The sequence below is a fragment of the Antrostomus carolinensis genome, unplaced genomic scaffold (assembly GCF_000700745.2).
Source record: "Antrostomus carolinensis isolate BGI_N321 unplaced genomic scaffold, ASM70074v2 scaffold552, whole genome shotgun sequence".
NCBI classification, from domain to species: domain Eukaryota; kingdom Metazoa; phylum Chordata; class Aves; order Caprimulgiformes; family Caprimulgidae; genus Antrostomus; species Antrostomus carolinensis.
The window spans coordinates 1-17,117 of NW_010301361.1; the positions used below are offsets into that span (position 1 = coordinate 1).

A 17,117-nucleotide genomic window follows, 5' to 3' on the forward strand; every position below is an offset into this window, starting at 1 on the left:
GACCAGCAGGTCCAGGGAGGTGATCCTTCCCTTCTACTCCACCTTGGTGAGGCTGCATCTGGAATACTATGTCCAGTTCTGGGTCCCCCAGTTCAAGAGAGACAGGGAATTTCTGGAGAGAGTCCAGCAGAGGGCTATGGAGATGATTAAGGGTCTGGAGCCATCTTTCTTATGAGGAAAGACTGAGAGAGCTGGAACTCTTTAGCCTGGAGAAAAGAAGACTGAGAGGGGATCTTATTAATGTTTATAAATATCTGAAGGATGGGTGTCAAGAGGATGGGGCCAGACTCTTTTCAGTGGTGGCCAGTAATAGGACAAGAGGCAATGGGCCTAAGCTGGAACACAGGAGGTTCTGCTTAAACATGAGGAAAAATTCCTTTACTGTGAGGGTAACAGAGCACTGGGACAGGCTGCCCAGAGAGCTTGTGGAGCAGGCTGCCCAGAGAGGCTGTGGAGTCTCCTTCTCTGGAGATATTCAGAACTCACCTGGATGCCTTCCTGTGCAACCTGCTGTAGGGAACCTGCTTTAGCAGGGGGGTTGGACTAGATGATCTCCTGATGTCCCTTCCAGCCCATACCATTCTGTGATAGTTGTATATGGCTGCAGAAATCCCAGCTTTTCAGGAACAGGGAAGAGGGACTCAAACCTTACTCAGTCATTCTTCCTTCCTCTTCAGAGAATACCCCAGCTGTAGGCTAGCTAATTTTAGGGGAGTTTTTCCTCTTGAGATTGTTAACCTTTTCTAAATTGAAAGCCTTTCTAGAAAGTGATGTCTTCTTCAGGGAAGAGCTCTCTAGTCCCGAGTGATTTTGCTGTTTGGACAAAAGGGAGGGGAGCTATTATTTTTCCAAGAGTAATAGCCTCCACCTGAGATAAGGAACCCCAAATTCATCTCTGTGATTTCTTTGTAGTGAGAGACATTCACTCATGCTTACACTTGCTCTTTCTCCCCCTACTCTGTGAGTATTGCATACTGCATCACTACTCACTGTTCTAATCTGAAGCTGAAAAGGAGCATTACATCACATTACCCGAAAGATTTACAATGCGTCTACCAGTGTAAATACCCATTCACCAGACTGACTGCAGAATTAGCTTAGTGGAATTAGCAGAGAGCTGTGGAGTAACCTTGGCATTACACTGTTTTATGGCAAGAGACGATATCAGCTTCTCAGTATTCACTTTTAAGTAATGTAGAGAGAAATACCTGGTATGCAGAACATAAAAATACTACAGAATACTATTAAAAAAGTATTTGTGGCAGTAGCTTTGTTCATCTCTGTAGCCTCATCACATGAATTTTGAGATTCGGCTTAGTATCCTTTTAGCACAAAAACTACTCATGTGCCAGACTGTAGATTTGTAGCTACAAACCACTGCTAAATAAGTACTTCTCACTCAATAGCCTTTCATATTCTTTCCTAGAATGTAAGGCCAAAAGGGATCTTTACATGCATCTCGCCTGATGTCATTTGTAACATGGATCATAAAATACCAACCAGTATTTCCTGACTCTTCATGTGGTTAAATGCAAGTTTATGTAAATATATGCATGTGTGTGTGTGTATGTATATTTTTAGAAGTTAGTCTAATCCTGGTTTGCAGATGGTACAGAATTTGTGAGACTTCAGCAATTTAGTCTGTGTTAATAATCATCTTACTTGGAAATGTTTTCTTGTTCAGTTTGAGCTTTTTTTGCAGTATCATTTTCCGTTTCTCCTCATTGCATTGAAACTTGGGCCCACTAATTTTAGAATCAGATTTTTTGGTTAAAAAAAGAAATCTCCCTTGTTGAAAAAACGTCAGCCCTTCCTTGTGTTCCTGAAGTGTGGTGCAAAACTGTTAGTGATTGTCTGCCCAAGGTGAAGGGTTATTTACCTGATTAATATCTGTGCATAACAGCAGTTGCCTTCATCTACCTTAATATCCTTCTTTATCAAATACATTGAAAGAATTAATTCCTTTTGTTTTTTAGAACTTGGTAAATGCTAGATTTCTTTCCTTTTTATTTCTTCTTTTCTCTTTCAGTTTTATCAGTAGGTGTTTGGTTTTTTCAAACTGTTTTACCAATACCATTTTGTGATGATTTTGCATGTACTGCACATTTTGCTTGGGAATGTCTGTGACCTAGTGTCAGCACTAAAATACATTTAAAGTTTTAAGAAATAAATCAAATGATATGGCGATGATATACGTGGCTCTGCAATCCTGTCATGCTTTTTTGGCTTTTCCAAATCCATTAACTTATATTTATAAAATTTCCCATATGACTTGACACTTAGATCTGCAGCATTAGTTGAGTCAGAAGTCTGATTTTTGACAAAATCCACCTAGCAGCTGTTAAGGAAAGAATACAGGATACTCTCTTTGCTTGCCTAACTCTCAAATAAAAGGTGACATCTTGAAAAGCCATTCTTATCTCCTGCGACAGTAGCAGTAACATGTTCTTAAAAGTAAATTTTCTATAACTTTTCAAAAAAGTAATTTAAATATATTTCTATTAAATTTATTTCTGTTTTTTAAAAAACTGGTGTAGATGTTCACCAAAAATATCTTCAAGTGTTTTTAATTACATGCATTTAGTATTGTAAAATTACCTTAGGCACCAAGTGAACACATTTTTTCTGTCAAAGTAGATGGTAGATAAGTATTGCCTCATATGGAAACAATGAAAGTCAAGATTCCTTCTTATGAATTATGATGGTTTTTATTTGGCTTTGGGTGTCAGGAGAAGTAAGTCAGTCAAAGCACCATCATCAGAAATAGGCATAATTGTTGCTTGACAGACAGAAGCCAGACATTTCAATTCTTTATATTGAGATTTTGCTGTGGCCTGTGCAGGTCTGTTAGAGGTAGATGCAGTAGAGTAAAATTTTGTGTTGCGGTTTGGAAAGTAGGCAAAAAAATAACCATTTTGATTCTCACAGGGTATTTTGATCTTTATAACATCAGATAAAATGAGGTGCAGTTCTAAGGCAACAGCGCATCAATGGTCACTGATTATACCTTTCTGTGTGGCACAATCCTTGCTGTACAAAGGTTAGAAGTACAACTCATCTTGCAGAGATTTAAATATTAGGCTAAGCTTGGCAGCTTCAGAAGAGAGCTCATTCCTTTATTAGCCATCTATTGCCAAGGCTGAGGCAAAAAGTGTTCCTAATTTATACAGGTAGCTGACAGCTGCTGAGTAGGGCTCTCAGTTGATCCTTGTGAGAGAATGGATCTGGGCCAAAGCTCCTCAAAGTGGATGTGCTCCTGCCCTTTGTCTCAGGGACAGCAAACGGCAGTAGGATTCTTGGATTACCAGGTGAAAGAAAAAGTCATCCAGACCCCAGAAAGACCAACAGTGATGTGCAGAAAGAGGACTGTTTTCTCTGAGGAAAATTATGTAATAAAGTTCATTCAGAATGTTGTGACTTACACTCCCCCATTTTTTGTTCTTCCCGTACAGTACATTATTGCCTTAATGAAAAGGCTGTGAAGATACTTTCTTCGAGCATGGGATCAAGTACAAGCTGCATAGAAAATGAGCAAAAATTTATCTGTCATCTTTTTGTAGCTGTTTTGCTTGCATGCTGGTGCATTTCTAGTATTGTAGTCAGCTTAAAATTTTCTGACACAAGTGGCACATCTTGTGTCTGCTCTCAAGGGAAGCCACAGATCACTCCCCTGTGCTTCACATTCTCTCACAGCCACTTTGGGTTACTCCTTCTCCACCCAAGAAGTCTCTGGAGTGAGGAAGCTTTGAGTGGACTGGGTGTTTTATCCTCTGCCTAATTTACAGTTATATTTCATGGCCTCAGGGCAGCATCTGTGTTACCAGAAGGTGTGGCATAAGAAGTGCACTTGTGCTGTGCTGGTCTTGAGGAGGTAGGGGCCAATGCTACGTCAGGGAAAGGCTTTGGCCACTGCTCGATGAACTGTGTCATTCCTTGGAAGAGGTGAGGAAAGGGAAGCAAATTGAATGGGCTTTGGCAATGGTCCCAAACAGGTTGAGGAAGAGAATTAACCACATTAATAATTAGCGATGGCAAAGCTCATTCAGCTTGAGAAGTACTTTCTATAAGTGCTAAGTGCTGGCATTAAAAATGTACGCATTTTCAGTTTAATCTACACTTGGCGTCTGGAAATGGAGGGGAAAGGAAAGAGCCAACAGTGTCATTATGGCAAAACCAGTACCTCACTACAGCTGAAATTGCAGTTTGCCAAGACACGCAGCCTAGGACGTGGCTCTTGCAGAGCTCAACCTGCTGTGTTTGCTGCTAGTGAACTGCTCTGCCACCTGCCCTGCAGAGCTTTCAGCAGAGGCTTTGAAGCCTCCTGCAAGTCAAACATCCACTAAGTGAACAGTTGTCTTCATAAAACCCCTACTGATAAAGAGAAAGACCTAGACCATAATCTATCACACGTGGAGTTTTTACACATGTAAAACTTTTAAAGATATCAGTTATCCAGTCTCTTGTCTTTCTTTTCCAAAAAATAAATCAGTTGTCTTTGTTGAGAAGATGCAGGGAAGGGGACTCTGACAGAAATCATTTGTGCTCTCATGGTGGTGGCATGTTGCCACCAGAAAAGCGGTGTACCAGAGCAGCAGAAATTATGTGGGCAGGAAGTGAAGTTTTTGCTGCAGTCAAACTGCGAGAGGTAAAATCTAAAATGAAATGTTAATATAGGTGATAGGGTCTCTGAAAGGAGTGGAATAGACATAATCAAGAGGCAGAGCAGAAAGAGAGGAGGCTGAATTAGACTCAATTTCTGGACTTTAGCAGCTACAAGCCACATGCAAAGGGTTGGGCTGGAACTGTGCTCGTTGATGGGCCTGTTTGATAGTGTGGTTGGAAGGAAGAAGCGGCTTTGTGCTCTGACCTGCACTTCAGCACACATGACTTGGCAAGGTCAGTGCAGCCCTTTGCCTTCCCCAGCTGATGGCTGGTTGGCAGCTGTGAACCTTTTACAAGTTCTGTCTGGAAGTGGTGCTTGAAGCCTCTGTTCCGCCAGCTTGCTGCAGAGCATGTGGTTCCTCTCACCTTCCACCCAGCTGTATGCTGAGCTTGTTTTGTATCTCAATTTTCCTCTGCTGTTCGTTTAACCTCACTCTCTATTCACATATCTGGTAACAGAGGGTTAGGGCCCTACTTTCTGTAATTGTCTCCAGTTTGCCACTGTCAGCTGAGCTTGTGAGCAGGGTGAGAACACCAAGGGTGACCCATCCACTGGAAAGCAGACCCTCGTTTACTCTTTCTGTGTAGCATCATGCTGGTAGAAGTTGCATGGTACCTGCAGGGAGAAGCATCTCTCCCTCTCTCCATCGCTCCCCTCACCTCCCCAGCAGACACCTATGTGATAGCTCTCACCTTGATGTGGGAGGTGTGGAGGTGGAGGGGGGTGGTTGCTCTTCAAGAATAACAAGGTTTGGTCTTAATTTGCCCTTAGTCTGAAATATGCACCTTTCTTCTCTGTTTTGTCGATGGTCACGCTGTGTGCTACTGTTAGATCCCATGTCTTCAGTTGTGACTTGGGTAAAATGCTGTGGTTGCTAGGGGAGAAAAGTACTGGTATTGCCAATATTTATTATTCAGTTCCCATGGAAACTGCAGTTCTTCTGGGAGTCCTACTTCTCACATGTTTTTCTTCCTATGGGAAAGATATATCTTTAACTATGACGTTCAGATAGTTATTTTCTAGAAATAGAAGGCAAGATACACCACTCCCTTTTGCTCCTGGGTATGCTTGACAGATGTCTGTCTATGGCTAGTTACTGCTTACTAAGCTGTGTTGTGGTTTCCAGTCATATAAAGATTTTTGAATTGTGGTTATTCTAATTCTATCTTGATGATGTTTTATTATTTTTCCCATCCTAGCTCCCTGTTTGATTTGTCCTTTTCCCCATTATTGTTCTTTTTTAATTTATTGCATATTTTAAATTTAGGAAGAGTTACTTGGTGGGTAAGTGATCTTGCTGTTTTCTGTTTAAAGGTATAACCATGGCAAAAGCTGTGAGCATGGCCCATGGTTGTAAAAGGGACCCAGTAGTATCTATTTTTTCCAAAGAAGTTTGAGTTCCTCAGATTTGCAGAGTTAAAGCTGTTAAAATACTGCGTGGTTTATTCTTGGTGGCATAGTTAACTTAGTCTTTGGCTTTCTTACAGTGCCTAAAACAGTATGTGGAACTTTTGATCAAAGAAGGTCTAGAAACGGCAATCAGCTGCCCTGATGCTGCCTGCCCAAAGCGAGGTCATCTGCAAGAAAATGAGGTACACTTTCTACTTTTTCTTTTTTTTTTTTTCTTTTTCTTTCCAGGATGTTTAAACACGTCTTGCTCTGTATGTTACAGCTGCTATTGTTGCTAACATATGTTTTTAATAGTTCTCTGAAGTCAGATATTTTGACCCCATTTCTTGAAAATGCCTTAGATTCTTGCTGTTCCTAATTGGAAATCTGTCTTTTCCTTTTCCTTCCTTCAACAGATTGAGTGCATGGTTGCATCAGAAATCATGCAAAGGTATAAGAAGCTACAGTTTGAAAGAGGTAACACATGTAATGCTAATTATTGCAAGGCTGTGGGAATGGTATCACTCCAGAGAGATCCCATAAATCAGAATCTGGCTCTGCATATGTTCATGCAGTAGCACTGTGCATTAATTGTTTGGTCATTACAAAAAAAAAAAAAAAAAAGTTTCTGTTCTTGCCTGCGTGATTATTCCCAGAATTGCAACATTCTGGGAATAAACTAAGGAAAGAAAATTGCTATGTATTATATTGCTTTATAACTAAGGGAGGAAATGACTTCTATTCCAAGCTTTGAGTTGACTGCCAGTACTCTAGGGGCTGGGGAGGTAGACTGGCCCCTCTTACGGACCCACCATTATCTCTTGTGATGGCAGTTGGTGCAGACTTACTAGGCAATTCATGATAACATGAGCCTTGTTAATTTTTATGAGGATATAAGCTGACTGGGTACCTATGGGGATGTAGAACTGTGTGGCCATAGAGAACTTAGAGTAAGGTTTGGCTGAGGGTGGGATCCAGCCTAGAGACCACTGAAGTAATTGGTAGGTTTTTATTGACTTCAGTGGCTTAGAAACATGAAATTACTTACCAGTGAGTAGCTTCCAAGAAAGGAATGAAACTATAACAGTCTTATGCTATTGTTAATCGTGGTTACATTAGGGCAGAGACCAACTTGAAATAGAGTCCTACAGGGCAAGGCACTGTAAAAACACTTTGTGAGGGGTTATACCTGCATAGTATATGCTCTCTTTAACTTCAAGTATAACTGGAGAAAAAATATGTCTCATTCTCAGATCAAGTTTAGCTCAGTGAATGAAAATGGACAATTAATTCAAACTCGGGAAACTTACTTTAGTTTGTTGCCTGTTTGGAAAGCAGGCCAGATTTATGTCGAAGTGGGTAGCATAAACTAAAAGGCTTCTTTTGAAAATGTGTGTCTTCAGATGCCCTGCCAGTCAACCTCAGCTGGAGTACATTGTTATGGAAGGCCAGTCTTGTTAACCGCCTTTGAATTTTGGGTTTTTATGCCCCTTTACAGAAGTGCTTTTGGATCCGTGTCGGACTTGGTGTCCATCCTCTACTTGCCAGGCAGTTTGCCAGCTCCAGGAATCAAGCCCACAAGACCCTCAACTGGTCCAGTGCAAAGCCTGCGACATTGAGTTCTGCTCTGCTTGCAAATCTAATTGGCACCCAGGTCAAGGCTGTCAAGAGAATATGCCAATCTCTTTTCTTCCAGGAGAAACAAGGTAGAGTATTGCAAAAGATCAAATATTTGGAAACAAAACACTCAATCTTTGAACAAATTGAATTATAAATAGTAAAGAGGTATTTTCCTGATACTTTGTTTTAAAACTTTTTACTTTACTTAGTCATTCCTGTTCTTTTAATGCTGTATTCCAAAACCGGATGGCTCATCGCAGCCTCACTGCTTGCCACCATTCCCAGCAAAGCACAAAGGAGCTGCTTGAGCCTCTATCAACCACCCTTTTGCCCCAGTGGGAAGAATATGATATCCAGGCAGCTCATGAGCTTCCCTTCAGAGAAGATCTCATTGGTACTGATATTCTGGACAGTGTGAGGGCTGATCACAGACAATAATTTTTTAGGAAACTCTGTCAGTCATCCTAACTGCTGCACGTTTAGCCAATGGTCTTAAGTTCTGTTTCAAGCTATTTTCCGTGGCATATTGCAGCCAGCGATAAGAAAGGCCAGTGTGCATGTGTTCCACTTAATGTTTGGGCTTTTTCGAAGATTGTATGGCAGTTCAAGGTATCATTAAAGCCCTGGCCAGCCTTGAACTTGGCTGTTAATAACTTGTCTTCTTTCAGGCTTTGCTGTAACAAATGACTAGCTAGGTGTGATAGTTTCACTGGGCTGCCCCTTGGCCAGCAGCCAATGCAGCCGTTCACCCACTTTCCCCCCCATCCCCAGGGGATAGGAGGAAGGATTTGGGGGCAAGGATAAGGAGACTAGTAGGTTGAGATAAGAACAATTTAATAATATAAATTTAAAAAAAAACTTAAAATAATACTAATATTAAAATCGTAGTGATAACATTAACAGTAACAAAATATACAAATGAGTGATACCCGGTGCAATTGCTCACCACCCACCGACCAAGCCCGGCCCATTCCCAGATAACGATCCTGGAGGAGCAACAATCCCAAACCGAAACCACAATCCCAGAAGAGCGAAAACCAGAGAGAGCTAAAAGAGGAAGAGCCCCTCACTAGTATACTGGACATGATGTTATATGATATGGAATATCCCATTGGCATATCCAAACACCAATTTAGCTTATTCATTTAAATATTCCTCACCCCCTTATTGTAGACTAACAGAACACAAAGTCCTTCACTTCCAGTGACAAAAATGCAAACACTGGTACGTTATCAGTGTCTCTCTCATAACAAGTCACAGGCTGAAAAGCAAAATGCAGCACTATTCCAACTACTGAAAAAGAAACCCAGCTCTGTTTCAGCTAAAAAACAGGACACTAGGATGTTGTTTTGATGAGTTCCTGGTCAAATAGAGTAACTTTTGCACATGCTTTTTGTGCGTGCTTGGCCAGAACTGAAGCTCATTAAACTTCATGGCAAGGTAAAAGACTTTATCTGTTTTCCTTAATGTTTTGATTGCTTTTAGTTTTTATTTAATGCTTCATGTTTTACTCCACTGAAGTTTGTTTTTTCATTATTTTGGAGAATGATGTGCCAGTAGCAGTTTGTGCTACCACGCGTTTGGAGTTTTATATGCAATTTATGAATTCAAAGCATTTTTCTGTAATTCAGTTGCCCCTAGTGTGACTAACAAACGTCTGTCCTTTTATCCTGCTCTTGGGCAAATCCATCAGTCAATCAAGGGTCAGTCCTGTTTTCCAGCAAACTGTTGATTCCCCGCCAGTCATTCTTGTAACTCCCACTGGCAGTGGCTGCAGGAAGTGTCATTTGCTAGGGCACATTTTAGTTGTTAATGTGAATAAAACCTGCATAGGGTAGAAAGCTACTTAAGGGAAATAAATGTTTTTCCAGTGTTTCCACATTCCTCTGTGTTGTGCCCACTATATGAGGGGACATCCTATGGTTTTACCCCATTGTGCAAAACAAGAAGAGGTAATGCTGACCCTAACTCATGAACAGTGGCTCGTTAGCACAGCGTTAGAGACAAAGAGACAAACTTGGAAAGAACCGCATGCCCCAAAAACCTCATGGTTCCTGATTTGGAAGGAAATTCCTAGGGAGGATTCTCAAGGAGCACAGAGGCAAGCAATCTCTCCCTGGTGCCCCAGTCCGAAGGAATGTAGTCTGGGCTTGTTATGCCATCAAGAGATTGCTTCCATTTCTTTTCTGAGAAAGAAGAAAGGAGGAAAAAGGAAAATGATCTAGACATATGAAGCATTTAGGTGTGACCTAACTGCTACTTATCTGATATATTCCAGGGGAAAACTGTAATTTCTATTGGTATCACTAGAAAAACAATTGGTAAAATATGTGGTAAAGAAAATGTCCTGACTCTTTTGTAGGCATTGTAGTCATTAAACTTTTTTTTTTTTCCTAGAGATATGTTTCAAAAAGAGAGTATAGCCAAAATACCTGAATAAATAAATAAAACTCAGTCGAATACCTGGATTTCTAGTAATTTATCTTTTCTTTTTTTTTTTTTTTAAAACATTAAAAAGTGGGCTTTTTAGCACAGTTCTTAGATATTCTTCTCTAAACTGACATGGCCACACATCTCACTAATTCCTCACTCTCTCCCACAGTTCAGTTTTTAAAGTGGAAGATGATGATGCTCCAATCAAACGCTGTCCGAAGTGTAAAGTTTACATTGAACGAGATGAAGGCTGTGCCCAAATGATGTGTAAAAACTGCAAACATGCCTTTTGCTGGTACTGTCTGGAATCTCTTGATGTGAGTACATACCATGCACTCTGGTTCTCAGAAGCTTAGAATTTAATTGCTTTGCCATCCAGCAGTCTGATTAATCAATGAAATAGTAGCTCACTAGCTTCTGCCCAGTTTGGTGGACCACAAACCATCAGAGCTGACACTGGTAATTTGATAGGATTTGTATGCTCTGTTTTACTTGTCTGACCTCTGTGATCTTAGCATTTTGGCCATATAAGTCAGGAAAGAATTATTAAAAAGTAAAATTTAATTAAAATATTCTGTTTACAATCTTTACATGGCAATGTAAATATCTTTTTTAATAATACTTCATTTAGTACTGACTTCTCAATGTTCCCCTTCTTGAAGGAGTCACAGGATGAGTATAATAATAATTCATTTAGTACTGACTTTTGAATGTTCCCCTTCTTGAAGAAGTCACAGGATGAGTATAGCAATGTTCTTAGTCTGTGGAAGTTTAACAAACGAGATTTGGTGCGTCACCATTCAGGAGATCAGCAGTCAGATTTGTTTACCATTCATTGTATTCTTTGGGACAAGAAATAGATCTGACATATGAAAAAGAATGCAATGTTCTCCTAATACCAGGAATTTGTCAGTCTATAAGCTGCTGCTGTCATATGTTTGGGTTTTTTTAAATCAGCCTGTTATGGTGCCCAAGGATCAGAGTATATACAATATACAACATCTGTTTCCATGTCATCTGTTTTATTTTATATCATTGTTAACAATAGCAAAGGAAATGTTTTCAGTTCCTGAAAGTACTCTGACTATTCAAATCCTGTGGTTGTCCTATTTGAATGCTTAAGTCCTTAAGTCACAGGCTTCTCACGTGCTCAGTTAAAAAGCAGTGTTCCCTTGGTACTAGGGCTGCTTTCTTGGCTGGTTTCTGAAAGGATGGCAGGATGGATAGGGACATCATTTCTCAGAAATCTGCATTGTCCTTTTATTCTTCAGCTAATAAAAGGAACCAACTTTGGGAAGTCTGCAGTACAAGTATTCATTTTCCTTTGGTCTTTCTGTACATGTGCAAAATATATGCAATAGCTTATCTTCTTGGACCCTTTTGCTAAACTCCATGCTAGCATTTAAATACGCAGCTTGAAGCTGTTGGGAGAAGAATTCATTATATATATCTAACATTTGCTGAACAAACCTGTTTGTGAAGACACTTAACTGTAGGCAAAACATTTGGAAAGGTTGGACCTGGTCATACCTGCTTTACTAAGCTCCCTGTACAATCCTTCCTTTACTATCTTCCTGTACAATTTCTGGTTATAAGTTCTGAGGAAATAGTATTTTATAACTTGAAGAACAGTTTCTGCTTCTGTTTATTGCCTGCCTTTTCATTTAATATTTTGTAGGATGATTTTCTCCTTATACATTATGACAAAGGACCTTGTCGAAACAAGCTGGGACACTCCAGGGCATCTGTTATCTGGCACAGAACACAGGTAAAGCTCAGATCTTTAAAAAGTTATGTACAGGCTTACTACTGTCGTAGTACCTTCCTTTGCCTTACTCATTTTAACACCTTAGGGTAAAATTCTGTGCCAAATGGTGACTGATTTTCTAAGCAGATTTAAAGAAGCAGTGGCTTGGAGAAGAACAGTTTGCTTTCCCAGAGAGGACTCTTCTTTGCAGAAAGACACTTGAGAACCAGAAAGTGTACATTTGCAGGGTCAGTTAAGTGCCAATCCAGATATGTTCTCAGTAAACCTGAGGACAAACTAGGTTGCAATCATACATATTTAGCTCCAGATCCAGAACTGGAGAGGAATTAGCCTGAGTATGCTCAGAATCTTGCTATGAACACCAGTTGACTCATTCATGTAGGTTGGATAGAAGGTAACTAGTGACCTTATCAGTAGTTTCAAACACAGATTCAAATTGACAATTACAAGGAGTGGGGGGATACTTCTTGTAGTCTGGGTCCAGTCTCGCTGAATCCAGCATGAATACTGGTAATGAAAGAGCACTCTGTGCTACTTCAATGCATACAATATAAATGTCAGTGTGTGACTTGGTCCAGTCTACTGTCTTTACAGTCACTGCAGGGACATCTGGGTATCTTGAGTCGTCTCTCCCTAAATTAACTGTGTGCCAGTAAATAGCTGCCCTAGCTTGAGGCGAAGTGCTTTTCTTGAAGTACAGATTTCTTTCAATTGGAGCATAAACCCCAAGTCCAGACAATAAACCCCAAGTCTGGACAAAGAGCTAAACTGAAATAAAAGAAGGATCGCACCCCTCTCCCTCCATATACACCCTGGGTGCCTTAGCTATAGACTGGGTTCTGCTTGGCTTAGCCAGTGGTATCGTAGGAAGTGTGGGGGTGGTACATAAACTTTCTTGATATGCATGTAATATGAGGTGATTAATCTGATATTTGGAATCTGTTCTTAGCCACAGCAGTTAGTGCGGATAGGTTTGATAGACAGTATGTTTGATGTTCTGGTCATTGTTGAGAAATAAAGTGTTAATTCTCTACCGATCAGGATATAATTCTGCTAAACCCACTAAGGCAAAATCAACATTGCAATAGTTTCCTTATGTTAAGTTTCTTTGAGTATTTATCCAAGGCAAATTGAGGTGAGCCTTTGGTTTGTTGTTTGTGGATTAAAAAAAAAATAATATTTGTTTTGGCCAGAGGGGATGCTGAGTAGGGCAGCAACTTCTTCAGAAGCAACAGAACCAAGTAGAACATTAGTAAGTAATACTCAGCAGACAGTTTTGGTTAAAAAAAAACAAAAAAAAAACCAAAAAAAAAACCCAAACACACACACAAAAACCCAAAACAACAACAACAAAAAACCCCAAACAAACCAACCCCACAAAAAAATCCAAAATAAACAAAAAACCCCACAACAAACAAAATGAAACTTAATGAATTTTTTGATGGTGTACTGAGGCTGAAAGGAAGGTGTGAATACTTATCTCCCAGAAATGACCAGTAGTCAGTCTGGTCCACTGAATTGGTAACTTCCCGCTTGGCTCTGTCTGACCAGTACCCTCTTAGCCTGGTCTGCAAAGAGCTAGGCAAGGGAATGCTGGCTCCAGAGAGCACTATGGTAATACTTGCTGCTCATGGTTTTTAAAGGAGATTAGAATTTAGCTTTGGTTTATGTCTGTAGTAAATAAATGCATAGTAAATGGAAGTTGCATCAGCTTTTCAGCACCTCCAAAAAAAGAACGAGCAATGTGCACACCTCTGAAGCTGGAAAAGAAGTTCCTCTTGCCAAGAAATAAAGCTGTGAGGGCAAGGAGGCTTGAGCTCTTTATCCTTGGGCAGCCAAAAGCCAAGACTCAAGGAATTTGGCAGCAGCATTGGCCTGAGGGCAGTGACTGCTGTCCCACAGCGCCATCTCCTGCAACCAGCCTCTCCACTCATCCCGCAGAGTGGAACTGCAAGAAGAAATACCTGGTAATCAGAATGAGAAATTGGCTGTGGCCCACAAAAGTACTAGTAAATCATCCCATCTATACCACGGCTAATTGAATACTTGCCAGCTAATTGAAGCGGCGTATCTAGCCCTGGCTAGAGGAATTCTTAATGAGTCTCTAATTTCATTTTGCCTTCTGTTGTGAGGTTTTGCTAGCAGATTAGCATTCCACTCCTGCTTTCATTATTCAGAATTATTCACAGACACTCTCACATGAATAAATCCAAATCATTTTCTCAAACAATTTGCAGGCACGTCATTGCAGCATGATTCTTTGCCTATGGCAAATGGGAAACTTCCTCAGGCAATGAACCTCAACTTGAATGTTTTTGAAATAGGTTTTTAAATTTGAACTGTACAGAAACTAATAGTTTGGCACACTGACAGGATTGGTAGGTCTCTGGTCCTTGGCCCATGCTGGGAAGAGGGTTATCATAAACATCAATGAAAAAAATGCTTTTAAATAGAGCATTCAAGTTTTCATGTCCCTTGAAGCAGCAGGATGAGCTCAGGTCTGATTATAAAAATCCATTGCATATGCAAAGTCTTCTTATAGTCTATGATGTTTGTAATTTGTGGCTGACATTCCCAAGCTTTGTTCCTTCTGGTGGGAAGTTTGTGGGAGTCTTCTCAGATTCTTAACTGGTTCTTTTTGGAGTTTTCTCCGGAAAAAGAAGGAGCACCTGAAAGTAGTCTTGATCCTGATATTTAATATTTAGATTTGATCAAGAAAAAGAGTATCTGGTCAGTTGCTTCATTAGTTGTTTGAGCTATAGCAAAACCCAAAAAGGCAAATAACCATCTGCATCACTTTGTGTGATGGAAATGAGTTGTGTGGCACGGTTCTGACTGGAGGAGTGAAACGTGAATGTTCGCTCTCTGATTTCACTCACATTTACTGATCGCAGGAGCTGACTTGGGGGGAAATCCTGGCTCTGCTTAGGTCAACGGCCTTTGCTGGGATCCTTTTGAAGGAACTGGTGATGCACTGGTGTCAGCAGAATGTAGACAACTGCTGTCCCTAACACAATGCTATTCCTTTCTCTTGCAGGTGGTAGGAATTTTTGCAGGATTTGGTCTTCTCCTTTTGGTGGCCTCCCCTTTCCTTCTCCTTGCTACACCATTTGTTCTGTGCTGCAAGTGCAAATGTAATAAAGGAGATGATGACCCTCTACCTACCTAGACTGAGAAGATTGGACTCATCACAACATGTGCTTTAATTTTATTGTTGCTGTTGATGTTTCTCTCTTGCACTTACATTGCTGTAGCCTTACTTGCCCCATTCTGCTTTTCATTGACACATGGTCTTGGTTCCAGGAACTGTTGTTACTACTGTTGCATAGATCAATAGATAATAGACAAGGCGGGTAATGGAAGGCAAGTTTGGTGCTAAAGGGAGACCATAGACCTGGGTAGCTATCTATTATGAGGCGATACTGCTAAAAATAATGCAAAAAGTTTCTGCTGCCCTGCTGGTGGACTGGGAACTGTGCTGAATGACATCAGCAAAACAAGCTGAAAATGCATACAAATCTAAACTTCTGCATATCTGTTTGCTTCCAAATTTGATGTCTTATTCCTGTATATATTTAAGTTGCCTATTATTTAAATCAGACAGTCAGCTTAGTGTCACTGTACCATGTTTATTACACATCACAGTGTCCTTTTAGTACCTATTTTTCGGAGTATAACAAAATCAATAAGGTGCATATAGGCCATCCTATGCCTTTCTTGAAATTTGGGGAGGTTTAGAGGGACAGCATTGGTCCTGTTGCCTTCCAGGAATTTTTTGAAGTCTTATAAGAAATTTGTTTGATTGAAAACTACATTTTAAAATTGAATTGATGACGGTGTAAGGTTGAGTGGTGACACAAACCTGCTATTTAATCAAGGTTCTTTTAAAAATGCATCGATGGTATTGATTACCGCTGGACCACTAGTGTTTTTCTGAATCGTTATTTTTTGCTGTTGTTTAGGGTTCTGCTACACTTACAGGGCTATGTAACTTCTAATCCAGGTATCTTAATCTTTTTATATATAGAGATATATATATATATATAATCATATTTAAACCAAATGTGTAAATAGCTGTGCTATTGAAATATTTTGGAAGTTCAAGATAGCTTGCTTCTGTCTTTAGAACAATTACTAAAAAAATAGAGGACTAACTTTACTATTTAGCAGACTCTTGGGTTATCAATAAATCTTTCCTCTTAAGGATAAAAATACATCAGGCTTATCCCTGTAGTTAATAATAAAAATGCCTGGGATATTTGTGGAAGTTGTACTTTACATTTAAACTACTTAGCCCATTTTCAGAATTAATGTTGTATGATGTATGGTGTATGCTGTTAATAACAATACTGTGATGAAACAAGTTTTTATTTGAAAAATAAGCACTTGATTTGATAGCTTTGCAGAATTCACAGTGCTGTGTTTCCAGGGTAGTAAAGTGTGCTGTTCAACGTGCTATTAATCATTGTAGTTTCTCTTTAGAAATACTTTGTTGAAAACCATTTTGCTCTGATTTTAAAGCCTACAAGAATTTGACTAATAACTTTTTGCTATGAAATATGAAGCACCTGAAACAATGTGTGTTGTACTGAAAGAAAATGTTCTTTTGAATGGTTTGTGGACTGAAGTTTGACTGCAGTTTTTTCATCATCATTTATTTCTGTGCGTTGTCAATGTACTGAGATGGATGAATATTTTGAAGCCAGGATAACTTTGCACTGAACATGTATTAAGACCCTTAAATGCAACTGCTTCTGGCTGCTGTCACAGGCTGGGAATATGTTTGCATATCTTAAGCATAAGGAAATTACTCCTTTATTATCTGTTGGTTTTTACTGTCTATCTGTTAAATAAAAAGATTGCAGGGTACAATTTTGGAAAGGGACACTCTCTTTTTATAAAACTACTCTTGAATTTCTTCTCCTCTCCCTTCTTACAGGTTCGGTGGTATCCAAATTCAGACTGTATCTAACCACAGATTTTAGCTCCAGGAGCTGGAGATTATCTGCAGTTTGTTTGGCTTGATTTTAATGAGTAAACATGAAGAAAAAGGGTAGCTAGTTTCCAGCAAGTCTGAACTCCTTGTGATATCTTCAGATTGTTTATGGCAATGCACAGTTCAGACCTTTTATTATCAGAGTATTTTTAGTATTTTAGATATCTTTGTTGTTTAAAATTGCCTAGTGGTTCAAAACTATTTGTAGGGAAGTCTGGGTAGTGCATCCGTCAAGGGGTGTGTGAAGC

The 17,117-nt window shown here is 39.8% G+C and overlaps 1 protein-coding gene across 1 annotated transcript; it reads left to right on the forward strand.

Moving 5' to 3' along the window:
- The first annotated feature begins 6,156 nt into the window (after positions 1-6,156).
- Positions 6,157-15,466, forward strand: RNF144A (ring finger protein 144A). The gene is made up of 6 exons (XM_029083871.1): positions 6,157-6,255; positions 6,469-6,529; positions 7,551-7,758; positions 10,275-10,422; positions 11,784-11,873; positions 14,911-15,466. Exons 2-6 carry the CDS (start codon positions 6,478-6,480, stop codon positions 15,040-15,042), a joined length of 630 nt encoding a protein of 209 aa, XP_028939704.1. The 5' UTR covers positions 6,157-6,255; positions 6,469-6,477; the 3' UTR covers positions 15,043-15,466.
- The last annotated feature ends 1,651 nt before the right edge of the window (positions 15,467-17,117 follow it).